Source organism: Mya arenaria, chromosome 15 (genome assembly GCF_026914265.1).
Source record: "Mya arenaria isolate MELC-2E11 chromosome 15, ASM2691426v1".
Lineage (NCBI taxonomy): Eukaryota > Metazoa > Mollusca > Bivalvia > Myida > Myidae > Mya > Mya arenaria.
In genome coordinates this window covers 25,262,097-25,289,231 of record NC_069136.1, presented here as the reverse complement: position 1 = coordinate 25,289,231, position 27,135 = coordinate 25,262,097, and the positions used below count along the sequence as shown (strand labels likewise).

The following is a 27,135-nucleotide window of genomic DNA, read 5'->3' as shown; positions in this document are numbered from 1 at the left end:
CAAGGATAATTATTTCTCGTGTATCGGCGCTTTAGATTAAAATAACCAAGGAGTCGTTCCGAAAAGAGCTAAGGTATTGCTTCAACTCCGCTGATTTCTAGATGTGACGTTAGAAATGCTGTCGTTTCTACCGCTCATGCAACGATAGAAAACGGCGAAGACACGCCATAAAACAGCCAATGAACCTTTTAAAAACAACCAGTGTTGCCATTCTCTGTCGTTATTATTCCATAGAAATGCATACCTTCGAAGAAACACACACTGATTAAACCTCTTTTTTGCAAGCACTGAATGTTGCAGTATTAGTAAATGTAAAACATTTATGTCCACTACAAAGCTTATACAATAATGTTATATGTAATGGTTATGTTGTGCTAAAACTAAATTTAAGAAGGGCGTTATGCTTCAACATCAAGTCGGGTTAAAGACACACATAACAATATCGTAGTTGGTGTTGATTTATTTGATAAAGTTTGTTAAATAATTGCAATGCATTTAAAATTAACACACATGGGACTATTAAAGAAAATCAGGTATTATGATTCCTACAATTTGATAAATATGAAAAATAATACAAGGAAGATATTTATCTTCTTCGTTACTTGCTCCCAGTTGATCCAAGCTCTTATGTGAATTGTGAACACGCAAGAGGAAAAGGGTGAAAAAGATAATAATATCCTTAATATAGAGTGCAAGACAAAATGTGTGTTCAGAAAATAAGAGGATCGTTATTAAACAATTTGCATGTTAGTTTCACTTGACACGAAGTAAAAACATAGAGTCAACCTTCAAAGAGCGTAGCAATCAGTAATTACTGAAATACCTTATATATCGCCGGTCGAAAAGGTTAAACGATGGCTCCATAAAAAAGAACGGTATAAAATCAAAATACAATATTTGTTTAGATAAGATTTAAATGTATATCATAGAAGGAATACATTTATGTTATTTTATATCTATCTTAAAATTCACTATTCTTCAGAATCGAAAAAAGGAGATTTGCTACAATTTAAAATCATAATTATTTTTCATAAAATCCCATTTTACGTTATCTTTGCTTTGAAGTAGTTTTCTTAATTTGCCTTGAGGGTTCTTGGCTTGATAGGTCGCAACCGTTCTGATATTTAGGGATTTAATTTCAAAATGAGCTCAAACATATTCTAGTCTTGATGACTGTACATGATAAGAAACCAATTAAGAGGAAATGCATTTCTAAATTAATAACTATATCTGATCACTTTTTGTCACAAATAGTTTGACAATACTGAGCAAATGGCGAAAAAACACATGCCGGTAAATCTAGTTTTAAAGACTAAAAAAACATTTAATAAAAGATAAAAAAGAAAAAGCATAAGTTTACATTTCGCATTTAACATCTATATTAACAAGCTCGAACGACAGTGTTTTCTTGTTTATGTATTGAAAGTGTTTCCAACTGCTTATCAGTTCAGCCGTGCTTGAATGTCTTTGCTCATTTTTCAGTGAACAGCGGCTGATACTCTGAAAGAAAATGATAAAACATTTGAATTTTGAACATTTTGTCTGCAAATATACAAACTGTAAAGGATGTACTACATTCATTCCTTCATTTATACTTTATGTTATAATGATTACAAGGGACTGAAAATCTGTCCAAATCTGTATCAACGGAAATATCATTGATCAACCCATTTCGGTCATTTTTCAATTATGTTCTCAAAATCAAATGTTCACGATATTGCTTAAACTTAAGATGCATAAACAACGAATATCAAGCTAAATTGTAATGTTGGTAAGAGAACACAACAGTGGACGAACATGAAAGTAAATTATGATTATTTATCAATTTATTTTGATTAATGATTGGCTGGAGGTGTTAGCTAAATCCGAAATAACGTATTCTGTTTTTCCTAGCATGTTTTTTTTATCTTTTTTTAGACTCGGACAAACCCGAAACTCGGAATTGATTATCGCTAATTGGCTGTATTAGCCAAACAGCGGTAATCAATTCCGAGTTTTTGCAATCGATTTTTGGCATCCTCATTTATAGACGATCCATTCATCGACATTACAGGATCATACAGTTTAAACCCTACCAATTGTGCCAACGTTTAACGCTGTCGATCAAACCACTCAATCAGTATGATTGACGTGACGTTAACCAAGTCATCAAACGTTTTAGGAAATGCAGCAGCGGTCATCACAATTATATTATGCAAAAATGTCTCAGGCGCGAACAAAGTTAAAAATACACTCATTTTAAACAATTGGCTATCATATTTTTTTGCTTTAATTGAATTTTATAAAAACACTCAAATGAGGTTATTCAAATACATTGTAAATATTTTTTAAATGATATATCGTATTGTGCGTGTGTAATACTATATATATATTTAAACTTTTTTCCATTAACGTCGAAAATTCTGTTCATGTTCTAACGATTCTATCAAACAATTACATTTTATGTAAATGATGAATGTCATGTAAGCATATAATAAACAGCTGCATCCGATTGCATAACACTGGATTAGTTACGCATATGCTTTTGTTTGGCCTGTTTGCACCATTCCCATTTAATGATTTGATTGCTAATGATAATTGTAAGGTAAATATTGAATTATCAATAATCTAACCAGTTTTATGCAATTGACAGCTGCATTCGTTTGCATGAAAAGGTGACAAATTATATCAACGTTATATTTTGGCTAATTTATAATGTTGTTGGCCAACTTTAACCAAACCAATCAAAAAAGAGTTGTAGTCAATTGGCAGCTGCTAATTAAAGCAGCAAGATAATATTTTTAAGCAGTATTAAATAAATAACAATATCATGTAATAAAAATTCGCTAGAAGTAAACTCGTGTACATTCACAATGCAGATTTATTTAAAATCATTAAACTTACCGTAGCGCAAACATAAATATGAATATATTTTAGAAGATGGCTGAATATGTCGATTTTAATCTTTAACTTAGAAACTTCTGTGTTCGTGGCAGGTATTCATAAAATGTAATGGAGCAATCAGCGTATTTTTGCTTTTAAGATATCCAACCATGAAAGAATGTCTTGATGTGTATCATTTTAGCCCGTAATAAGTAAATATGTAAACCATAATACTGTGCTTGATTGTAAAACAAAACAAAGCTCAATGATAATCACAATTTAGACGTAGACCAGTAGCCTACCTGTCCAAGAAAGTTTCCCGTCTCCGTTGGCGTCCGCCGCCATGTAGAAACCGTTCACCGTCTGTCTCGCCTCTTCCGGGGGCATCCCAACCTGAAAGTGAGGACGACAATAATTAACCTATACTTATGGAACAACGATACATTCGAATTTCTAGATAAACAAAAATACAGGAAAACAAGTAAGTATCAACGAAATAAGATGGGGTCGACCTTTCCTTACTCTGTAGTTTATGAAATATATTTGTATGGTTCCTAAATAACGTAATTCAATTACTGCGTGTGTTGTAAAATATTTTCAAATGTGTTGATCTCATGCCTTAAACATCTGTCTTATATACCCTAGGGGTCTAACACAAGGCGGGGTCATGAAATATTTTTGAAAAGTGTTTTGTAGTTAAGTTGTTTCGGTTGTACCGAATGTGTAAATTTTAACCATATTTAGTTTTCTTACTTAAATAAGTATTCATTGGTTAACTTGCTACTTTATTGACAGCTGGATCAATATCAATTGTTAATGCCATTCGGACTAAGTCCGTCTCAGGTAAGTTCAATAAGAGTGATGAATCTATTCAATGAAGTCAATAAATCTGCATATTTCATACCGATAACGAACTTAAATCCGAGTATTCCGACGTCATCTCAACTATACTGTACCAACCTTCGTAGCGATGTTGATGAGCTCATCACGTGTCACATATCCATCCCCATTCGTGTCCTCTAGACTGAACCACTCTTTCGCGGTGGCCACATCGAAATCAGGGGAGCTAACCTCCATCAGATAGTCGGGAATGAAGTCCACGGACCCGTCGCCTTAAATTGGAGAACCGCACACCGGTTTAAGCGAACAGTTCTGTGACATTAAAATATATAAACGTTTACTCCTGTTAATTTTACCTTTGTGGTCCTGGTTTGAAATGTTGTGTTGGAGACCACCTTGTGCTTTGAAAGATTTTGATGATAAATGTCGTGATATGATCGAAATCGAGATATCACAGAAGTTGTAATACGCAACCGCGATTCGAAGACAATTTCAACGCAGTACCTTTCACTGATAAACAGTTTATTGATATTAATGAGGATTTTGTGAGCTGGTTGTGGTGATCTGATTTGTTTCTGTTTATGTCGCAAATTTCCGTTGTTTAACAATTATGTTACAACATATAGATAAAGGCGTTGTCTTGTAGTGTGACCCAGTCTTATCACCAAACTTATCGTATGACCATATTTTAAATCGGAATTCCCGAGTAGTTGTTATATATTATTCAAAACAAATTCTAAGAGTGGAGTCTTCGTAAAATATTGTTGTTTTTTGAATTAACGCAATTACATGGGTGTTAAATTCGTGAATTTCGTGATATCTGAAAACAGTCGGTCACATTTTCCAAAGTATGAGCGATTGCAGACATTTTAGAAGTGTAAGAATGTTGTTCCGATAAGTGATCCATGATTTATCTCAGAGTACACAAGCCTTTCTGTTCCTTATAAATAAACAATAAAATAACATATGATGTCATTTAATGACTGCTTTATTATTGCTCTTCAATTCATCAGATGCGTGTACTTTTTAGTTTTAATTTCTTTCTTATGCCACTCTCAAAATTGACGTTGCCATAACTCGGTGTTAAAACAGCAATACTAAGTCACTTTCTAAATCAGTTTCCAGAACAAATAACGACACCCTTTCTGCTATAAATATCAACAATTTGTCGTTGAAGTCAGTCTGAACGGACAGTAATTAATCATTTGAGATATTTCAATTCATAAGAACGTATATTTGCTTTTGTTCGAGTTATTGACATTGACATGTGCCTCGTGGGAGGATATGTATATTTGAAATGTGGCCGCGAAACCCATGAATGTTTTATGAAGCGTCACGATCTATATTATGTTGACAAGAGTGATTGTTCAAGAAACACGTGTTTCTGTTCCGGGATGACATTTAACTTTAATTTGCATTAGTGTATAACTGTAGTTCCTTCCTATTGGATGTAGACGTACAAATGTGAAGCAAGAATTCAATGATTCGGATTTTTTATTCAAAGAATTTAATCTAGGTATCATAGTATAGACACTTTGTTTTTCCTATCAATTATGTAACACCCTCTCAATTATAAATAGTTCTTGATACCTCATTAAATGTTATGTTACAGTTGTTAACTGTCAATATGACACCCAAAATTCCGAACAAAAAGTCAATTACAATTCCTCTTCTGTTCGGTTGAACATTATTAGTTACACTTGTGTTTAAACTTATCCTAAGAATCGATAAATAGTTAATCATTCAACAACAATGGATGTACACATTTCCGAACGAGGTATTATAGACTTATTTCAAACAACCAGAACATTAGCATCAATTAAAACGACATTTTCAAACAAATACTACTGAAAATTCAAACTGCTAAGATCTCTTTTGCTCAAGACTAAGCGTTTTATTATTTTTTCTATAGGGAGGTTAAACATTTATGACATTAATAAACTCTGAATTTTCTTCAAAACCACATTTATTGTCTATCAGGCATTTATTATCTGCTTTACCGTTTGTTGCATTGATTAAGTAACACAATTACAAATAAAACAATTCACAAGTTTGTACTACGTGTTTGAAATGTCTTCGTCAGCGATTATGGTGTATCACAGAGTTTATACTGCACAAATGCAGAGCGAAGCACAGACTAGTGTATCTAACAATGAATATGTGTGAGATATATATAGGATATGTGTTGATTTCAGTGTAAGATCGAGTTTTATTTCAGGAGTGGTCATATAAAAAGAGTTACACGAGTAGCTTCACTGTTTGCTTGAAGGAAATACACATTGGAAGCCTCTTACCGCCTTCCATCCGCCCTGTATGACAAAAAAACTCCATATATGAAAATGTTTTATCCCTGAATCCTATTTAAATTCCAACATTTGCTTTGTTAGTTTTAAAAAATAATTAACCTGTACTGATCTTTATTTATTTATTATTAAAACAACAGCAGTTTTGAACAAAAACAGATTATTTCAAAGGCGAATGAATGCAAATACGTCGCTTTTTTGTTATGAAGAAATTCAGTACAAATTATTCATGGATTTAAAACACTTTTTAATACCATTGGTTTTTGATTGGTGTAATTCTAGGATACAGAGAGGGTAGTAGTAGGAAGGTTAGGTCTGGTGAGAGTTTAGTGATGAATGAATGGAGGGATTAATGGAGATGTGAGATGGGGAGAGAGTAAGTGAAGAGGTAAATACAAGTCAGAGGAATAGAAGATGCAGGATGTGCAAAGTTTATGAGGGTTGATGGGAAGAGGGGTTTGTGATGACATAAAGGGAAAGAGAGAGGATGATGAGAGACAGAAGGGAAAGTAAATTTGTGAGTGGGATGGGGGAGAAACAATGGAGGAACAAGAAGAGAAAAGCAGGAAATAGAATATGAGTAGAGATAGGCCCGCAAAACAAGAACCGCAGCAACTTTTTGGGTTAAAATAAAAGTTATATATATCTTTTAACGTGGACCTTATAAATTGTATAAGTGCATGAAGTAGCAAACAAAAAAACTACATGTTTTATCTACTAATTTTTAGATATTTCTTCTGAAAAAATGGTTCACCAAAATTGTGTTATTTTACATAGAAAAGGGAATCATTACCATAATAATGCTTTGCTAATTTCATTGAAAGTTGCAAAAGTGTCCGTGAATGGAATGAATCAAGTACTATAATCAAGGAACTATGAGTGCAATAAAATTGCCATCATTTCAAACAAACTGGATATAAACGAGTTTTGAGTTGAGTTGGGTTTGGGCGAACAGACCGAAGATCGAGCTTGTCAGCACAAAGGCAGCAGAACATATTGAAATAAACGAGTTTTACTACGATACTTAAGTCACTTGCTAATCAATCTAGTTTTAGATTATAACCTACATATCATCTTTCAAAAATCAATTTTTAAGCACTAAGCTTCATCGATAAGATTTGTAGTTTTACAACTACAACAAGCCGTCATAATTTGGTTCCCAACCTGCTGAAAACATGTTACTTTGTACGGAAATATTAGATCAAATCCCAATGACCAAGCTTTCTCGCTTCACTCAATCATAAAGATTTACCGAATATGTTCTGTTATAAAATCATATTTGTGTTTCGCTCACAATTTCAGTGTATGAGTATTTTGTGTTAATTGTTTTTCTTAATTTAACGAGCAATAAAATTAAATCAAAAAGACTCAGATACACACCGTCTTTATCCCTCCGAGCAATGAACTCCCTCACTTGTCGTGGCGTAACGTCTGGGTTATACTTTCTAAGGTAGCTGAGAACCTCTTCCATGCTAGCCCGCTCGTCTCCATTGCTGTCGATGTAGGTTGCAAACTGCTCCTTTAGGGCTATAAGTAAGAATTAGTACAGTATTTCTGTAAACAGAGGCGTCAATAAGTTACGCGTTAATGTTTTTGGGTGATATTTTGCCCAATAATTTAAGAGAGCTTTGTTTTTATCGGTGTACATACTTGATCTACAAATGAATCTGGACCTTTAATAGTAAAATATAAGTCAGCATACAGACATGCATTTATATCTAGCTTACCTTGTAAGTGTGGTATTGTGAAGCACATCTGAAATACAATTCGTGAATAAGGTTATAAATGGGTTCTTGCAAAGGCATTTATTGTGAGAATTATCAATCAAAACTAGTTTTAGTTGAATTTATTGGAAAAAGGAAAGAAATGTGTCCGTTTTTATACATCAACAGAAGGCATAAAACAACAGTTAATTAAAAAATAAGTTCGATAGGAAAAAACTCATAAGTTGACCTTGTTCTTATATAAAAGAACACAGTAATATATAGTGCTTGAACATGCAATCGCTCTGTTCGACGCACGTACACATTTTCATCGCCGTACTGCTGTTGGTTTTGTTGTTCGATTGCCATTACGTGTTTAAATAACCGTTCCCGAGTATTTCGTACGAGAGAAAAAAGTTATGTGGTAATCAAATATATCATTTATAATCACCTCTTCAAAATCGCTAAACTCTTATCATAAATATAGACAAATTTCACACATTTTTGAGACATTTGATTGGTACGGTTCCATTTTGAAAAGTACATTTATAACTGCTCCTGGAAAAGAACTCGCATTTATTTATTTTAATTTAAAGTATATAATCATTTTTGTTTGAGGGAGTGTAGCATACACTTAGTCACCAAACAAAATTCAATGGTTTTATATATTTTTCATGTTTAAAAAACTAACAAACTGACATCTTAATGAGACGGGATGTACGAATAAATAATCGTTCTTTGTGCTTTTGCAAAATTAATGTTTGGCTTAAAATGATTTTGTTATGCTTCAGCTATAAAATAATTTATTCATCCTTTTTGATAAAGGTGAAATCGCACGCCGTTAATTGCCGGATAAAAGACGCATTTTGTGATCCTGATCTCGCTATCGAACATTCTTGCACATAAACTACAGAAAATCGAAGTATATAGACAAATATAACCTCACTATTAATGCACATCTAAAAACAACTGAAATAAATCTTCCAAATACACTAAAAGATTTCACATTTGCAAGCTAAAATATCGGTCTTGTTCTCGTTATGCATTCAAACAGATCTCAAGTTGACACGCAAATCTCTTAACGATGCCATTACATGAACCATGGGCTGACTCCACAATGATGTAAGGCTGTGAACTGACAACTGCTTTAAAACAGGAAGGACGTTTTTAACGCAAGTTCTAGTTATCATTATGTATTCAAATGAGTAATAAACTGGTGTGTGTTTGAAAACGAGCTGTGATGATTGCGGTCGTCATAGTGACTGTATTGGATGGTTAACGTTAAATTTGCATTTGTCATTCAGTTAACATGTTCACAGCACCACTAACTGTAACATTACATGCATATGCCTTGCTACCCTGCGCAAAAGTGGTATCATATAAAATCAGATTTGTCATTTCGCGTAATATTCTCAAAGAACTAAACAAGATCGACTTTTCCGAGTGGTTTCTGCTTCATTGATTTCTTTTATCGCTTAGTAAATTCAACACATGAAACACGGTTGCACTGGAGCCATATTAAATATCACTAAATGTGTATTTCTTTATTTTTAATAAAAAGTGAACTCGCACGCCGTTAAATGCAGAATCAAAACGGTATTGCGTGGTACTTAGCTCGTAATCAAAATAGAAACACAAAAACAACGGAAAACCGAAATATATTAATAATCAGAACTGGACTAGTAATGCGCATCTCAAACACTTGAAATAACTATTTCAAAAACACTAAAATATTGCGCAATTGGAAGCTAATAGAGCGTTTTTCTGATCCCTTCAAGTAGGTATCAAGTTGACATTAAAATCTCTTAACGAGGCCATTACAAGCAATGGGCTCACACCACAATGATGTAAGGCTATGAACGCACAACTGCTTTAAGTGAAATCTGGAAGGATGTTTCCAACGCAAATTCTAGTCCCGTGCTTACTATCTTCTTTAAAGGAATCATTAGCTGTTGTGTTTGAAAACGAGCTGTGATAATAGGTGTTCACGAAGTGGCTGTTTAGTGCGGTTAAGGTAAATATTACATTTGTAAAATAATAGAAGTCATGTTCAAAGCACCACTTACCGAAACATAACATGCATTCATGTCTGGTTACCCTGTACAAGATTGCTATCATCTAAATTTTACTGTTTTGCCATTTCGCTTTTGATTCGTGTAGAATTAAGCACGATCGAATATGATTTTGTGCTTTTTTACGACTGATCTTATTGTTTCTTTTACATTGTTTTCTATTACTGCTTGGAGGGCCATATTAATATGCACTTAATCTAGAATCATTTATTACTCCCTCTTTATAAAAAAGAAATCGCACAATGTTTATTAAATGTTAGTACTTGACGTTGAACTTGTAATTGTAAATCACCTGTACAGTAACTTCAGAAAATCGAAATATATTCACCAATAAAAACCTTACTATAAAGGCGCATCTTAAAACAACTGAAAAAGAACTCTTTCAAAAATACAATATTTCAAAGAAATGTCAAGTTGACATGAAAATCTCTTTACGAGGCCATTGCATGAGCTAACGGCTCACTCCACAATGATGTAAGGCTGTGAACTGACAACTGCTGCTTAAGTTAAAACACGAAGGATGTTTCCAATGAAAATTATAGTCCCTCGTTTACTATTTTCTTCAAAGGAAGGAGAAACTGTGGTGTATTTGAAAACGAGCTGTAATGATTACGACTGTATCGGATGGTTAAGGTAAATTTTCACCTGTCAATGAGTTAACATGTTCAACGAGCCATTTGCCATAACACTACATGCATATGCCTAGTTATCCGGTACAACAGTGGTATCATATTAAACTTGTTTGGGCATTTCGCGTTTGATTTCCACGTATAGAAAAAAATAAAAACGTTCAAAGATGATGTTGGTTTCGACTTTTTCCAGGGGGTTGTACTGCACTGTTATATATTTTTTGCTAGTTGAATCTTGCATTTTAGTGAAACTACTTTAAATGTGTAACACCGGTTTATTGGAGCAATATTTAATTTCACTTGAATTAAAAGAATAGAATTCCGAGCAGTTTGAGGGTAAACTTCATTTGGCAGAATACTGAATGCAATCATAGTCTAAGGATTAGCATAGGACCCCAAAGATATAACCTAGTCTTTATTTCCCACAATCATAGATATTGAAGTACCCAATATACAAGCTTTTAATTTAATCCAGCCATTTGTGATAACCTCAGCATGTTATCTTTAATCTCCTTGAACGGTTATAGCTTGCGGAATCCTTGTAAGTTGAAAAAATGACCAAATCGTTCGTATGCTTGGATATAATAAGCGTCGTTCCTAAGTGTTTTCATTATTTAAATTAAAATACGACGTAAAATGACATGTTGCTAGCATTTTTCGTCGCCAATAAAACCCGTTTGTAATATATGTTTAGTTAAAATTACAAATGTTAAACATTTTCAAATTTTACCTTATCAACATGGGGTCACCAGACATCAAAATTCCATATACTTCATCGGACACCTTAAAACTATAGCTACCAGAATGTGTACTAAAATCTACGCAAACCTGTTCTTGTTCCATGGGGAAGTTACTCTGTCTCTTCATGGGAGGGTTTAATTGGCGAATGTGAAAAACTCCGTCTACATTGGTGAAGAGAAATACGCCCAGTGCCATAAGAGCTGCATTCATAGATTGAGGGAACCTGAAATCAAATAAAAACTACAGGGACAAGCGCAGTTTTAAGGCGCAATGTGTCCACCAGACATCAAACGAGAGGCACACAATTCACAGAACAACACAGACATACCGCATCTAACACAACACACAAAACCACAAACATAGACCATATACATCAATCACAACACACACGAATACACAGACAGAGCACATGCATCACACACAACACACAAAACAACACAGAGAGACCACATGCATCAAACACAACACACACCAAACAACATTATTATTATTATTTGTTTCGGTGTCGTCTAAAATTTCAAACTATAATATTGATACAATACGATCCTGTAAGAATATTTTTATCTACCGCATGCGCTATAAAATTGTATTCATCTCGAAAAATGTCAACATATTATATGAATGACATCAATATTTTTAAAAGTGAAATAGACAATTTCTTCAAATTCACTCCTGACATTTTTTCTGTGATTTTCTTTCTCGAAATGACTACGACCCAAACATGTCTTGTTTGCTCCTTGAAACAAATCCGATAAAAAGACATTAAACACTTCGAAAAGGGAACAATGACTAGTTTTTTACACCAATATGTCTGCATTAATGAGAGTTTCCCTTTTGGAAAAGCGTGATAACAACCGGTTTAAGAGTAAAACACGTGTCGAGATTGAATGGCATTTGCTCTTCAAACCAAGGGCATACATAAATAAAGGATCACAGTTAAAATAAGTTGTTCACATAAATAAGAACTTAATCACTATTCTTTTTGGAGGGCAAAACAAAGTGAGAACAGTGCATTTCATGTCCTTAAGTTAATTAAACATCAATAGAAGTATGCTGTTTACTTAAGCAATAATTCGTGGGATTCGGTGTTCAACCTTCTTGAGCTGCCAATGGTTAGGTATTGTAACCCGGGCCGGTAATCATAAACATAAACCATTTTCCAAATGTCGATTTCGTCAAAATTTCATTGTCAAATTGACAGATGTTTATGAATGTTTTGAACATAAAAGTATGTAAATAGATAAAAGATATTCTAAAGAAAATATAGCATCTATGACATTTTCAAGAAGTACTAATGTTAGAAAAAGGACTTAAGTTGGCATATCAGTTGAGACGTTTGATCGAATGACATTGGGATCAGCAAGGGGCCCTCATCATAAATCGACTAAGGTTGGATTTTCAGTTGAAATACAGCTCTAGTTTCTGACACCTTGCTGCTACATCGACAAGTAATAGTTTTAAAAAGCACCGTGTGGAAGCAGGAAGCTTAAATACTATGCATCAGCTATTATAGTCCACAATCCTCTTTGCTCAATAATACAAATTAATCAAAATGAACATAAACTCTTTGTTCAACAATACAATGACAACTACAGGAACATGTCATGTTAGCTTAATAATAGGATATAAACTACAGGAATATGTCATAATGCTTAATAATATAACGTAAAATTCAGGAACATGTCATCTTTGCGCAACGATATAATGTAAACTACAGGAATATGTTCCCTTTGCTAAACGATATCATATACACTTAAGGAATATGTCATCTTTGCTCTACAATATAATATAAACTAAAGGAATAAGTCATCTTTGTTCAATAATATAATGGAATCTACAGGAATATGTTCCCTTTGCTCAACGGTATAATGTAAACTACAGGAATATGTCATCTTTGCTCTACCATATAATATAAACTAATTCAATATGACATCTTTGTTCAATAATATAATATAAACAAAAGGAATATGTCATCTTTGTTCAGTAATAGAATGTAAGCTACAAGAATATGTTCCCATTGCTCAACGATACATGTAAACTACAGAAATATGCCATCTTTGCTCTACAATATTATATAAACTAAAGTAATATGTCATCTTTGTTCAATAATAAAATTGAACCTACAGGAATATGTTCCCTTTGCTCAACGATATAATGTAAACTACAGGAGTATGTCATCTTTGCTCTACAATATAATATAAACGAAATCAATATGCCATCTTTGTTCAATAATATAATATAAACAAAAGGAATATGTCATCTTTGTTCAATAATAGAATGTAAGCTACAGGAATATGTTCCCTTTGCTCAACGATATATTGTAAACTACAAGAATATGTCATCTTTGCCCTACAATATAACATACACTTAAGGAATATGTCATCTTTGTTCATTAATAGAATATAAGCTACAGGTATATGTTCTCTTTGCTCAATGATATAATGTGAACTACAGGAATATGTCATCTTTGCTCTACAATAAAATATAAACTAAATGAACATATCATCTTTCCTCAATTATAGAATGTAAGCTACACGAATATGTCATCTTTGTTAAAAAAAGATGACAACTACAGAAGGATATCCACTTTGCTCAGTAATTCTATGTAAACGACATGAACATATCTTCTTTGTTCAATAATACAATGACAACTACAGGAGTTTGTCCTCTTTGTTCAATGATACAATGTTAACTACATGATCATAATATCCTCTTTGTTCAATATTACAGTGAAACGACCGGAACACGACAAGCAGCAATTTGAGTTAAATGATTCCCCTAGAGACAGAGTTCGTACCGTCCTTTGTTTTTAATTTATTTTAAAATAAACCTCAGGTCAAATACTTTAGTTCAAACAAAAGGCGTCAATCATGATATTAATTCTCCAGCAGTTATGATAACTGTTTAACTACACAGCGTCATCCATGGCAACAATCTTCAAAATGTTTTATTCAGATATGCCAGTAGTCGGATAAGAAAAAGGTCTGCTTTTCTGCCTTTAAGAAAACTAACCCTTACTTGTTTTAAAATTGCATACCATTGTGTTAAGCATAATACAATAAATAGCAGACACCTTTTTAGTCTTGCTGTTTGTTTTTCCATTCGCCTCATCCCAGGATTTTGGCGAATAGCAGCATATAAAAGGCAAACACCGGGTTACATTTGAAGATTAATTAAAGATAAAAATACAAAACGCTTCGGAATTGCTGAAGGATTAAACTCTACGATGAAGCTTGTGTGCACTTTTTTGCCTTTTTTCTCCAAGAAGTACTCTTCTGTTATTTAAGTCTCCGATGAATATTTCGGAAGATCAGCTGTTATTGCAATTGCCTAAGTATACTGTGGTAGATATAATCCAATCTTGTTTGCGATTATTAGTTAGGAAAACATTCGACGTTATTGTCCCAAAGAGGTATAACTCTCGTTAATTATTGGACCAATTTCTACAAAAATATGTTGAATGAAAACCAGAGACGCTATTAAACGAAAAAAAAAACGCTCCCAACATTAACTGCAGTAAATTCGACAAGAAATAATTACAAATGATCCAAAGAAACCATTTTTCAAAAATGTAACTGCATTTAAGGGCATCTGATTTTCAACGGGACAACTTCATGGTTCTTTGCATCGTTGGAAATCGTCAGCGTAGCCTTCGTCATTAGGCAAAAATATAAGCTTGGTTATAACTGAAAAGCGTTGTTGTCAACGCCAGGGGCGTTTTGGGTTGTTATTTCTCTTGGCTTTTCTTTTGTTTCGTCTTGTTCGTGCGAGGCAGGATCAATCAAACGGACACTTCACATGATCTTGACTGAAAAGGGCGTCACTAAGGTCATCCACAATGCACAACGAAGGGGTTGCTTGATACGAAACAGTATTTTTGGTAAATATATGTAAAACATGTTAAACATTTGCTTGGTAATGATATGTTATGCATGTTAAATAGTTTAGGCAGTAAATGTTTGTTGAACATGTTATTATAATAAATATGTTTAGTAATTATATGTTAAACTTGTTAAATTCAGTCAATTATTTCTTAACAAGGTAAGTCAATTTTCAAAAGGGTCACATTATAACATGCTTCTCGACTTAAACTTACAGTATCTGCCTCGTCGTGTTTACATTTCAAGGCGTAAAAAGTTTGGTTTGTTTCTGGTTTTAAAATATTAATATCATTTTATAAGGCAAATTGTCTCTTCAGATTTCTTTGTAACCAAAAGTAAAAAAATGCTTAAATATATAATCATGTTTATAATCAGTGGAATTTTAAAAGGCCAAAAAACTTCATTTTAAACTTTGAAAAGAAAAGAAATCATTAAGAATTAAAATCAATTCTCAAGGCTATAAAGAGGTCTAGGGTAGGGGCAAACACGGGAAGGTCGGGAAACCAGAAGCAAACACGATTTTTTTCTTGTTCAGTTTTTTCTTGACTCTTATAAAAAATGTATTGTCTTACAGATCCTTCTTTGTCATTCGATGTCCTTGCACTTTATCGTTTAACGAGAAACATACGTCTGCACCAAATGAGGAGTAATCGAGGTTATATGATGACATTGTTCGAGGAATATAAATTTCCATAACTGTCAGTAACAAGGCTGCTTTATGTATTCTAACAATGCTTTGGGCAATGATTATTGCTGGTGTATTACCTTTTTCTGATATTAAAGTCCATCTCTTCTGCTCTAAAGTGTTAAGCCGAGAAATTTCAGATACTGATCTGCCTAAAGATTTGCTACTATCTTGTGTTTGGTGTAAGTGATATTATTCTTGATTTGTCATTGAAATGTATTCAAACAAGGCTGCTCTGGTTTTAACCTTATATCTCTTTATATTGAATTGCTGGAGTGTAACGCAAAACTGGTTTAAATTTACTTGAAACATATCGAATACAAAACTACTAAGTGTAAATTCTGCCACCATTAGAAAAAGTAAACATATAATTACTTTAAAATGTATATTTCAAATGCATTAAATGTTTCGTGATATTTTAGTTAGAAAATGTGGCAATAATCTAATGCAATTTTGTTTCAACAAATATATTTGTTATTAATTTGGATGATGCTATAGTAAAACACCCTATATTTTTCTATTTTTCTGCTAAAATATTATATGAAAAATTAGTGTCACTTTTAAGATCAAAATACATTAAATAACATTTTTATTGCGCTTCGATAGATAATTGCATAAATATTATATTTAAATTGCATTCATAAATGGATTCATTAATTCCTATGTTTCGTACGCCCGTGCAGTATGAAGGCTGGGCCGCGATTTTGCAAATCCATGAAGCGCCCTAGAATGAACGCAAGCATAAATAGCAATCATTTTTTACTTACATGATCACCTGTTCATCGCCGTATTTTTTGTGGTCATATGCTTTCGGTTATTATGATTTTTGCGTTTACAAAGGATATTATCGAGGGTTTTTTTATTCGTGATTTACATATTCATGACCATGGTCTTTCTTCCAAAACACCGCCTACATTTCTTAATCTCATGTAAGGAAATAAACCTTCATAGCAAATGCTTTAGCTAAAACAAAACGTGTAAAACATCATATTCATTCTCTAGCAGGTAGAATAAATTACACAGGTCCAACCATAGCTACAATCTTCGAAATATTTTTTTTTAGATATAGCAATAGTCGGATTAGAATAATTTCTGCTTTCCTGCCTTTCATAAAACCTACCCTTACTTGTTAAAGAATTGCATCCTTGGTTGTGTTGAGTATCATACAAACAGATCAGTCTTGTGACTCATGTATGCTCTTCTTGTTTGTATGTAGTTTTCCATTTCACCTACCCCCCGACAACTGGTGAATAGCAGCATATCAGAGGCAAACACCGGGCTATATTTAAAGATTAATTAAAGATGAAAATATAAAAGGCATCTTAATTGTCGAATAATTCTACTTTACGATGAAGCATGTGTGCTATTGACGGCTTTTCCATGAAGTATTCTTGTAATGTCAATACCCCGATGTGAATTTCGGAAGATCAGCTGTCATTGCAATTGTCTGAATTTACTGTATTATATATATATCCAATCTTGTTTGTGATTATTAGTTAGGGAAACATTCAACGTTATTGTCCCAAAGAGGTAAGACTCTCGTTAATCATTGGAGAATTTCTACAATAGAAATTTAAACGAAAACCAGAGACACTATTAAACGAAACCATAAAACGCTACATCAACTGCAGTAAATTCGACAAGAAATGTTTAAAACGAAACTCGCTACTTAGTTAAATAAGAACCGCTTAAGATATGAATAGCAGCTATTTCCACGGTCAGTATTTAAAACAAAAACTAGAACTGACGAAAACTTGAAACCCAATAAACATCAGTTCCAGAAATTGCGTAAAGAAAGGTTATAAACGTCCCCCAAAAGGCTACATATTGCAGCAATTCTAACAAAAATAGTTTTTAAGACCATCATAAATTGATTTTATGTGTCCGGCAGGTTTTAGCCATTTACAGTCAAAGAAAACAACTTTCCAAAACTGAACTGTTTTTATGCTCATTCTTTTCAAAAAGTGAAAAAATCATAATCTTTGTGCCGTTGGAGGTCGTCACAGTAGCCTTTCTCATCGGGCACAAATTTAAACTGGACCATTACTTAGTAAATTCAAATTTTACTGACCGTTTCAAGGCGGTACCTAACAATCGTTGCTAAACATACCTAGTTTTGTGCTGTTTGTGGAGTTTTGTGCTGTTCTTCCATGTTTCTTGTTTGTGTTTTTTGTTTTGTTTTTTGTGTTCTATGTCTTTGGCGTTTACCAAGTGCCATTAAACCGGGTTTATGTAATCTTTTGGCTACATCGTCGTGCTAGGCAGGGTTAATCATATGGACACTTCACATGAGCTTGACTTGATAAGAAATGTTACCTAAGTAATCCAGAATGCACCAAGGCAGGTATGCTTGATAGACGAGCAAACAAAACAGCATTGTTTGGTAATTATATTCTAAATATGTTAAGTATCTGCTTGATAATTATATCGTATCAACGTTAGAGTATTTTGGGTTAAATATATGTTAAAAATGTCATTAAGTTTTCTTGGTTATTATATGTTAACAAGTAAAATATTTGTTTGGTAACTATATTTTAAACATGTGAAATATTTGTTGGTAATAATATGTTAAATATTTGTTGGTAATCATATGTTAAACATGTTAAGTATGTTTTTGGTAATCATATGTTACGACTTAGTATTCTTGTTCAGTTTTCTTTACAGTAATAGAAACAAGTTTCTTGTATTACAAATCTGTCGTTGTCATTCTCTGTTCTTGCACTTTATGGCAACAATTGTTTCCATCGTTTTATGAGGAACTGAAGTCTGCACCAAATAAGGAGTAATCGAGGATTAATTATGACATTGGTCGAGGAATATAATTGTCCATTCCTTAACTATGAAGGAATCTGAAACTGTCAGTAATAACCGGGGTTATATATAAGAACAATGCATTGGTCAATGAGTATTACTAGTGTTATACCTTTCCTTATATTAAAGGGGCTGTCTCACGTATGATAAAATAGCGAAAAAAAGGGAAAATTGCCGAAAACTGACATAAACTTGGAATCGATGTGTACAATGCATTGAAACTTACTAACTGAAGTACCACATAGTTTACACTGTATTTATGTTTAGCAGTTATTTCGTATTTTTCCATTAATTTTTTTACTGGGTATGTCTAGCAGGTAGAATTCTTTCCTTATGCGTGATTGGATAGTCGGTGTTATCTCGTGATATTACCGAGGTAGGTGTATAGCTTAATTATGTTACCCGATTAGAATAAGCCTTTGTAGCTCAGTGAGTAAGACGCTGGATTTCAATTTTGGAGACGTGGGTTCAAACCCGGTCTCCGACACAATTTTATTTACATTTTGGTACTTTTGACAATTATGATATCAAAGCGTAACACATTCTATTAGATAATTGTCCTGAGATTCGTTACAGAAAAAAAACTTTTTTTGGTGCCAATCTGTGACACAGCCCCTTTAAAGTCAATCCTATTTGTTTGTAAAGTGTTATGTCAAGAACATCTAGACGTTCTGGTCGGCGTAAATGTTTGCTACTATTTTGTCTCTCGCAACCATGGCTGTTGGTGATGTTTTTGCTTGTTCTGCATTGAAATGTATTCAAACTAGGCTGAACTGTGTTTAACCTCTTATTACTTTATATTGGAAAATCATGTTTTGGTTAAATGAAAAAATAGAAATTAACATGAAAGTCTATTGAATACTTAAGATTTACGTGTGTAGATTCAGCCTCAGTTTAGAAAAACTATATAATTACTTCAAAAGTTATTCCCTGTCAAAATATTTTTTTTTCCTTAAAAATGGCAGTTGCATGATCCGAAATATATTAATCCTTTAAATTTAATTGAAAAATATGTCAAACAACCGTTTTTGTATTTGTATATTGGATAACAGAAATCTTTCATTAAGACAACGTTGTTTAGACGTTGTTTGTGGTGCTGTTGTTGAATTTGCTCAATGTTTTTGACACTGAGTACAAACAAACATAAACATGCTCATTTCTTCATAAGGCATAATAACAATGTTATCAGTATGTTTAAACACACATGAATGTCGCATGGCTTTCTATAGTGATTATTCAATTTACAAAGATTATGTTTTAAATTGACAAAGATTATGTGTTCAATTTTCAAGATTATGTCAGATTTTTGTTCAGAGCGAATGAGCAACAAACGTACGAGGCATTTCGATATTCACTACATTAACACTTATATCGGTACCGTTAAAACGTAAACCTTTTTTTTAATACATGTGCAGAAACTTTTTACGATAGCAATTGAAGTATACATAACACATAAGTATTTATGTTTATAACTTTTCTGTTGATCATGATTTTCTCTTTTACGAGAATGAGTTGTATGTGTTTTATGGCTATGCATATCGTAACAAATAATAGGTTGCGCTATGTAGTATTTAACCAGGGGTGGTATTCAATATTCAACTTAAGTAAATTTTATGGTCATACATCATTGACTTCATTCACGCTATTGGTCGGTTATTATTAACAAGTAATCCGATTAGCTATATCGTTCTCAGATCCATTTAAGACTAAAATTGAATACCAGCCCAGTTTCATTAAACAGACTTTGCTGCTGGGTCAGACGGATTTTGTGAACTCCGACCTCTGAAAAGCGAGGAAAATACATAGTATATTAAAATTTAGTTTTCCCATCTTTGTAAATATATATATAAAGTCAATTTGTCTTTAATTAACTGTATTGTGCTAAAACATAGAGCAGCAGGCGTATATTATGAAAACAATTGTTAACGCGATATTACCCGATAGGGTAATCAAATTGTTGAGTACAGCGTTACTACTTTAACGAATTGCTAAAATCTTTAAATACAAACATTAATAAATGCACAGCTTCTCATTTTTAAATTGGATTATGTCAAGAATATGTCGCCATTCATTGAGAATGAAATCGATCCTTAGTTTTAAATAAAGTCCGTGAATGCAATATGCAAATTGGTTATTTAGTTTAAAAATTGAGATTCACTAATCAAATCGAGCGACAGTATTGACTTTGTACAAATTGTGTCAATAGATGAATGGAATTTAATTTAATTATATTTTTTTCTACAGATTAGAAATTCATTTTGATAAAATTTTATGTTTCATTAAATTCTAATACTAAAAGGTTCCCTTTTTACATTGAACTTAATTAATATACTGAGTCATATACATAGGGTAGCGGGTAGAGTGATAATTTAAGGATACCATATGGCCGGTATAAACAAAAGCCTTCACGTCACTTAGGGGACATTATAAGAAGTGGCTAGGTGGATATATATAAAAGTCCATGTACACCTTTTATGGCTAACATGACCATCCGTTACATGTCATAGGGCCCGATGTAGGTCACCTTCTTGGACAAATTCAACATTGTAATTTAAAATAAAAAAAGATGTAGTTTGTTTTCGTGCTTTCCCATTTTTGCTTAAACAGTTGTTTCCATTATAAAAAGATAAAGTAACCCAAAGCATCTTTCATCAAAATATGCATAGTTAGTTAATACGAACTAATCAATTGGTTGAAACACTTTTTATAGTTTTAAATGAAAGTAAGATAAAACAAAGTTCACGTTAAATAAAAAAACAAAGTGTAGAAGTTCAAAATCATCAGACATGTTCATCAAATATGAAATCAAGTAAGTAAAGGATTTAATTGACCGTATTACGTATGGCATGTTTAAAGTGGTTATTTCGTTAGGCCTAAAAAAAATATGTATGTTTCGGGTAACCCGACCCTACCTATAAAAAGGCGCCGACCCTAACTATTTTTTCCGTTTCTGAGCAAAAAAATATTCGTTAGCGAATAGAGAGTTACGAAGAGCGGATAAATGCGAATTGGATGATCAGAATTATAGTTTATATGATAAAACAAAGTCAGGCAATGTCGTGACAAATGAGATCTTGCAAACATATAGGTAGAAAGTAGGGAGTTTTATTCGTGTAATGTCATAGTACAAAATGGAAAAAAAACAATATTAGAATAAACACAAATGAAGAAGTTTTACAAATGTTTAAAATTTACATAAGTGTGTATAGGGAATGTATTTTCTTGTATAGGGAATGTATTACCTATATGTGCAATGTGTAATTGCAGGTCAAAATATATGGATATGTGTGGTGACATATAAGATAACCTAACCTCATCGCGGAAACAAAGTGGTTAACACGAAACAATTCGTGAACGTTATCGGGTTATCTTACGGCAGTTATATGCCACTAAAGGTTATTATACTTTAACATTGACATGATAAAAACTCATAACCACGTTTTATTTCTAAAAATTCCAATGAAGGTTCTTTTGCGAATATGTTTGTATTGTTAATCTCGTACGTCCAGGGGTATTTATTTATGTTTTTCTCAAGTACTAGGAAATTCCAAGTTCATATGGCGACCGGGTTAACGTTTTTATACCTCATTTTGACCGATCATAAATCACCATGATCTCGGACTGATACTGCCTTGGGTATAGAAACCAAAAGTGTAATCCGGAGGGTACTTTTACACGCTTTTTCAAATGCAATCTTCTTAATCCTGAACCAATGTTACATTTTTTTTTTATAAACCGAATATCATTAATGGGAACTTTAGCTTTTGTGCCTGAAAATGTCAATCTAATTTGAGTTAGAAAAATCATGACTAGCGTGTTCTTATAATTGAAATTTTAATTATTTTTTTTATGATGTGATCTTTCAAAAGCATGTGATTTTCTGTACGATAAAATTGGCGTTTGTTTTGTATAAACCGGTCAACCTTTCGTGGCCATGGGTTTTGTAAGAAATACCTTGGTCATGCAAAACATGTAAAACACGAAATAAAAAATCTCGAAAATGTTCTTAATAAAACTTACATTTTGTAACTCCGGTGTCAAATTTTACTTTCCAGTTTCCAATACAACTATAAATATCCAATAAAAAAAGGAATATTTCAAATATTATCAGACGAAAATTGTGATACCCGCTATCATTAACACTAGTTTAGGTTCGGTACTGCTAGTATCCCGCAATGTTAGCCTGTCAAAGACATTCTCTGTACGCTTAAATATGGTCTCTGCCTCGCTGCTTAGTAGCCGCCAGTGATAGAGGGATTAATAACTGAATGAACTTTGTCTAATTGATGTCCTTATCAGGTTGACTGGACCAAGCCTAATAATTTCAGAAGAAAAGTCACATGTATTTATAGTGAAAAACATATGACTGATTTGGTCTTATATTGGTGGTTTTAATCTTAAAATTAACTACCAAAGCAATGTTTTGAAAAGTACAAACTGTTTTGTAGATAAAAAACGAAAACAAATTCACTGTTTTTTATCTAATATTTAATTAAACAATTGCAATTTCGTGGCAAAGAAAAATAAGACACCACAACTTATTAATTGTAACCAGGTGTCCAGATAATTTTGCTCGCGTTAACACATGTTTTGTTCAGGTCCGCCAGTATCCCGCAATGCCTGCCCGTCAAAGACAGGCTCTGTTTGCCCACAAGGGACGTTGCCTCACTGGCGTGTAACCTTTGGTTGTGAAAGGATTGTCCCTAATATTGTGTTGTCTATATCAGGAAAAATGGCCCACGCGCTACCATTTTATTTTCAAATCCTATTTTCATTGCATTTTTTGGAATAAAGGTCTTTAAACAACGGGAAAGGAAACTTTTCATTTATTTATGGTGAAGGAACATAAATCTGATTTATTCTATTATTGGTAGTTTTAATATTAAACTTCAATGTAGCATTTCTAACCACTTCCAGCAACCAACTAAATATTTTGAAAATTTATTATAAAAACACACACATTTTTAAATAAAAGGTGAAAAATGTTGCTTGTCTTTTAACTCGTCATCAAGTAAAACAATTAAGTAAACTGGGGAAAAATGAGGAAAAAAATGCAAAATGTCGCTGGTATTTTTACTTGTCATTCAACAAAACACAAGTAATTACCAAAGTAAATAAACTGACAATCACTTACATTTTGTACCCAAGTATCTAACTTTATCTTCCAAAATAATTAAATATCCAATAGAATTCGATCTGTTTCGACTATCGTTCATTAAAAAGAGCACTACGCGAATAATGTTGTTTTTTGCTCACGTCAGCACAAGTTTGAGTTATGTTTAGCGGGCCAGTCCTGCTGCATTTTCCGTGATGCTTGGCTGTCAAAGACTGTCTCTTTACGCCCACATAGGGACACAAGCTATCTCACTGGGACTCTTCAACAGCCTCTTGTGATGGACGGATTAATTAATAATTGTTGGAGTGTGGTATTTAGAAGGACTGGGTCATGAGCTAGTAATTGAATCCACCTTATTATAATTACATTTTCAAAATGTTATCTAGTTTAAAGACCACTGATAAAATTAAGATCTTTGAATAATAAAATGGTCTCATTTATTCATTGTTGAGAAACATATTGCTGATGTGTTCTGGTACTAGTTCGTGCGGAATTCTAATCTTAGACATAAATGTTGTTTATTTTATACAGCTAGTAATGCAATGTTTTACGACGTGTTTTGAAAATGCACACTTCTTTTGCTAGATAATAACTGAAAACACGTTAAAATGTCACTGGTGTTTGATCTCAGTATTAAATAATGCAAAAGCAACTTCGTAACACAGTAAACTTACAACCACATACACGTTGCAAAAGTTCATCCAATGGTACCTTTAAAAAAAACTACAAAAAGCAAATCACAAAATATTTTATTTATATATTTTTAACATCAGCGCACGATAAGTTGCGTTAAGCGATGCAATTCCGCTTCGTATTTCTCGTCGCTCTACTGTCAAAAACTACATAAGCATTCTCATTGGGACTCTACCTCTCTGTTTCAAATTATCCGTTGATGGAATAATTAATTATAAAATTAAATGTTGTTTTTTTTCGTTCAGGTTTTATATGATATTGTGTCACAATTATCAGCATGGCATAAAAAGTTTTGGGTTCATCCCATGCTTTTGGAGAGTGATGATTTTATGATATACATATCTTGTTAAATTTAAGAAATGAAACTCTACTTAACTAAAAAGGTGAGGGGCATGGCAGAAGTGTACTTATTTCTGTGGTGCTATTCTTTTTTTACAATCTGCAAGTTTGCATTCCGACCATGGTTCTATAACATTATATGTATAATACATTTAGATGAAAGGCAATGGTTCCAAGAATTAAAGAGCATGCATCTTTGAACCGCTATGTTTGCAGTTTAATATTGACATGTATTAAAAATAAATAATAATGTGGCGATCTTTTTAATTGTAAAGCCAGGAGTAAAGTTCGCTACTTTTAGAAATAGCAGAATATGAAGCAAACAACATTACCACTTACATTTTGTTAACAAGTATCCAGCTGTGCCTTCCAAGTTAACTAAAAATATCCAATCCGAAAACTGGACTTAAAATTACTTTACAACGAAGAACACTGTGCTAAAATTATGAAGGTTTTTTTCTCCCGTCAGCACATGTTTCAGTTATGTTAATCGGTCCAATTCTGCTGCGTATCCCGCAATGCTTGACTGTCAAAGACTGTCTTTGTACGCCCACATCTCTATATCTCCGGGACACTGCTTCGCTGCTCGGTGATGCCAGGATTATTTGCTAAATTACCTCATTCCAATATAGGTTTTACGGGTGTGTGTTTTTCGGCTTAATTGTGCAAAATTGATTTCGACCTAGAGTAAGGACCAATTAAATGTTGTATATAAAGCTTTAAAACAAATCGAATGCAACGATTTAATGTGTTTATAGTTAAAGAGAAGAGGCAACGAATGGGCCAGTCTTTAAGACATACTGAACTTTTACAAAGTCTTTATTAACACCGCAAGTCATTATAAACACATCAAATTTGTACAAAAACTGTATTTATTATTGATCATAGTTGCATTTATCTTAAGGATGGGTACATCTCGAAAAAATGAAAAAAAACACTCTGTTTTAACGGGTCTATCTCAATTGATTGAATACAAACAAAACACACAACTTCGAATATAAAGATAGTTTGAATAAATTAATAATGGTATCCTTCTATATTGGAAATGTTTTTGCCCCCGAACGCTAGGCAAAGATTAATCGCCTGTCCATCGTTCTGTTAATATCGTGTTCCAGCTGTAAATTACCAAGTCATTCGAAATCCGAACAAACATGATAAGAACTTTACAGAAAAATCAAAAAGTGTGTCGTGCATTTCATCAGTGCTCTTATATCAAGATCAAGGTCACAATGGGTGGTCAATGTTATTCAATATGGATATAAGTAATAAAAGTCTTACACATGACTGTTTAACAAGTAATGTAAATTCAATCAAACGTTTCCTAATCTAAGAGTACCATTGTAAAGAATGTCGCGCATAATAGTCGAGCTATCAGTTAAAAAGGTCAACGTCACACTTGTAGGTATAAAAGTGACTTCATAGCAATACTTCCTGACCCAGCCGTTACTTTTAAGCAAAAAAAAGGAATTCAATCAAACTTCTCAGACATGTGGAGCTCCATGCGAACGTGCGTCACTCTTAACAAGTGTGTTGTTGTCATGATCTATGTTTGTGGTCATGTTGCATAGTAAACATTTTAAAGCACTACTTTGTCTCTCAGTCATATTATTTTTCAAACCTAGTGAAAAAGCACAGACTTGTTAAGTTCGTTGTTTAGGTGTGTCACGCATGACATTAATAGTCTCATCTCAAAGGTGAAGGTCAGTTTTGCACCATATGGACTTTCTAGAGCAGCAATAACATCTTACATAATTCTGATCATCAGCCAATGTTGACGGATCCATACAGCATCACTTGAAGCGTTGCTTGCTATAAATGGGGTTTTAATCGAACCCTTAATTCATAAACCATGTCATATACTAATGGCTATCTGTCTGACAAGGCCAAATCGGATGCAATTGTCACGTTTCTGTGGCATACATGTATTTTGATTCTTATGAAATAAACAATATTGCAAACGTATCGCACCATCGTTTTCAACTGTAAAGATAGAAACCAATTGGTTTAACTTGCTTTATTTTGTAAGATAATTGTGTCTAACTTCCATTAATCTCAATAATTTTGTTAACTCATTCTCCATTACAACAAGGACTCTTAAGCTGACCTTAAATGTTTTATTTAAAACATTATTTCGCTAATTTCACATTCACAGTCATAATCTGATATTATTGTATTTTGTTGTAAACATTATTTTCAATTTGATCTCAACTTTAGTGCTGCATACATTCTGTTCACTGTGTTTTGTATTATGTAGTTACTGATATTTGTTTCTCTGTTTTGTTTAAACCGTTTCAAACTTGTTTCTATGTTATCATCTCATGCATATTATATGCCAAAGATGTAAATAAAAACTTGAAACTTGAAAACTCGTTTTGAAAGATATTTTTAGCATTTATAATATCGCTTTGGGCAATAAAAGGGAATTGGTAAATTTAAATAACTCTAGTGCTAATTGCTTGT

The 27,135-nt window shown here is 33.0% G+C and overlaps 1 protein-coding gene across 1 annotated transcript; it reads right to left on the bottom strand.

The window, feature by feature from the left end:
• Nucleotides 1-453: 453 nt before the first annotated feature.
• On the bottom strand, nucleotides 454-25,220 carry LOC128220587 (calmodulin-like). The gene is made up of 7 exons (XM_052929033.1): nucleotides 25,015-25,220; nucleotides 11,238-11,373; nucleotides 7,733-7,760; nucleotides 7,386-7,532; nucleotides 3,823-3,974; nucleotides 3,165-3,255; nucleotides 454-1,500 (listed from the first exon to the last, which is right to left on the bottom strand). Coding segments are annotated over exons 1-7 (585 nt in total). The 5' UTR covers nucleotides 25,017-25,220; the 3' UTR covers nucleotides 454-1,471.
• Between the last annotated feature and the right edge of the window lie 1,915 nt (nucleotides 25,221-27,135).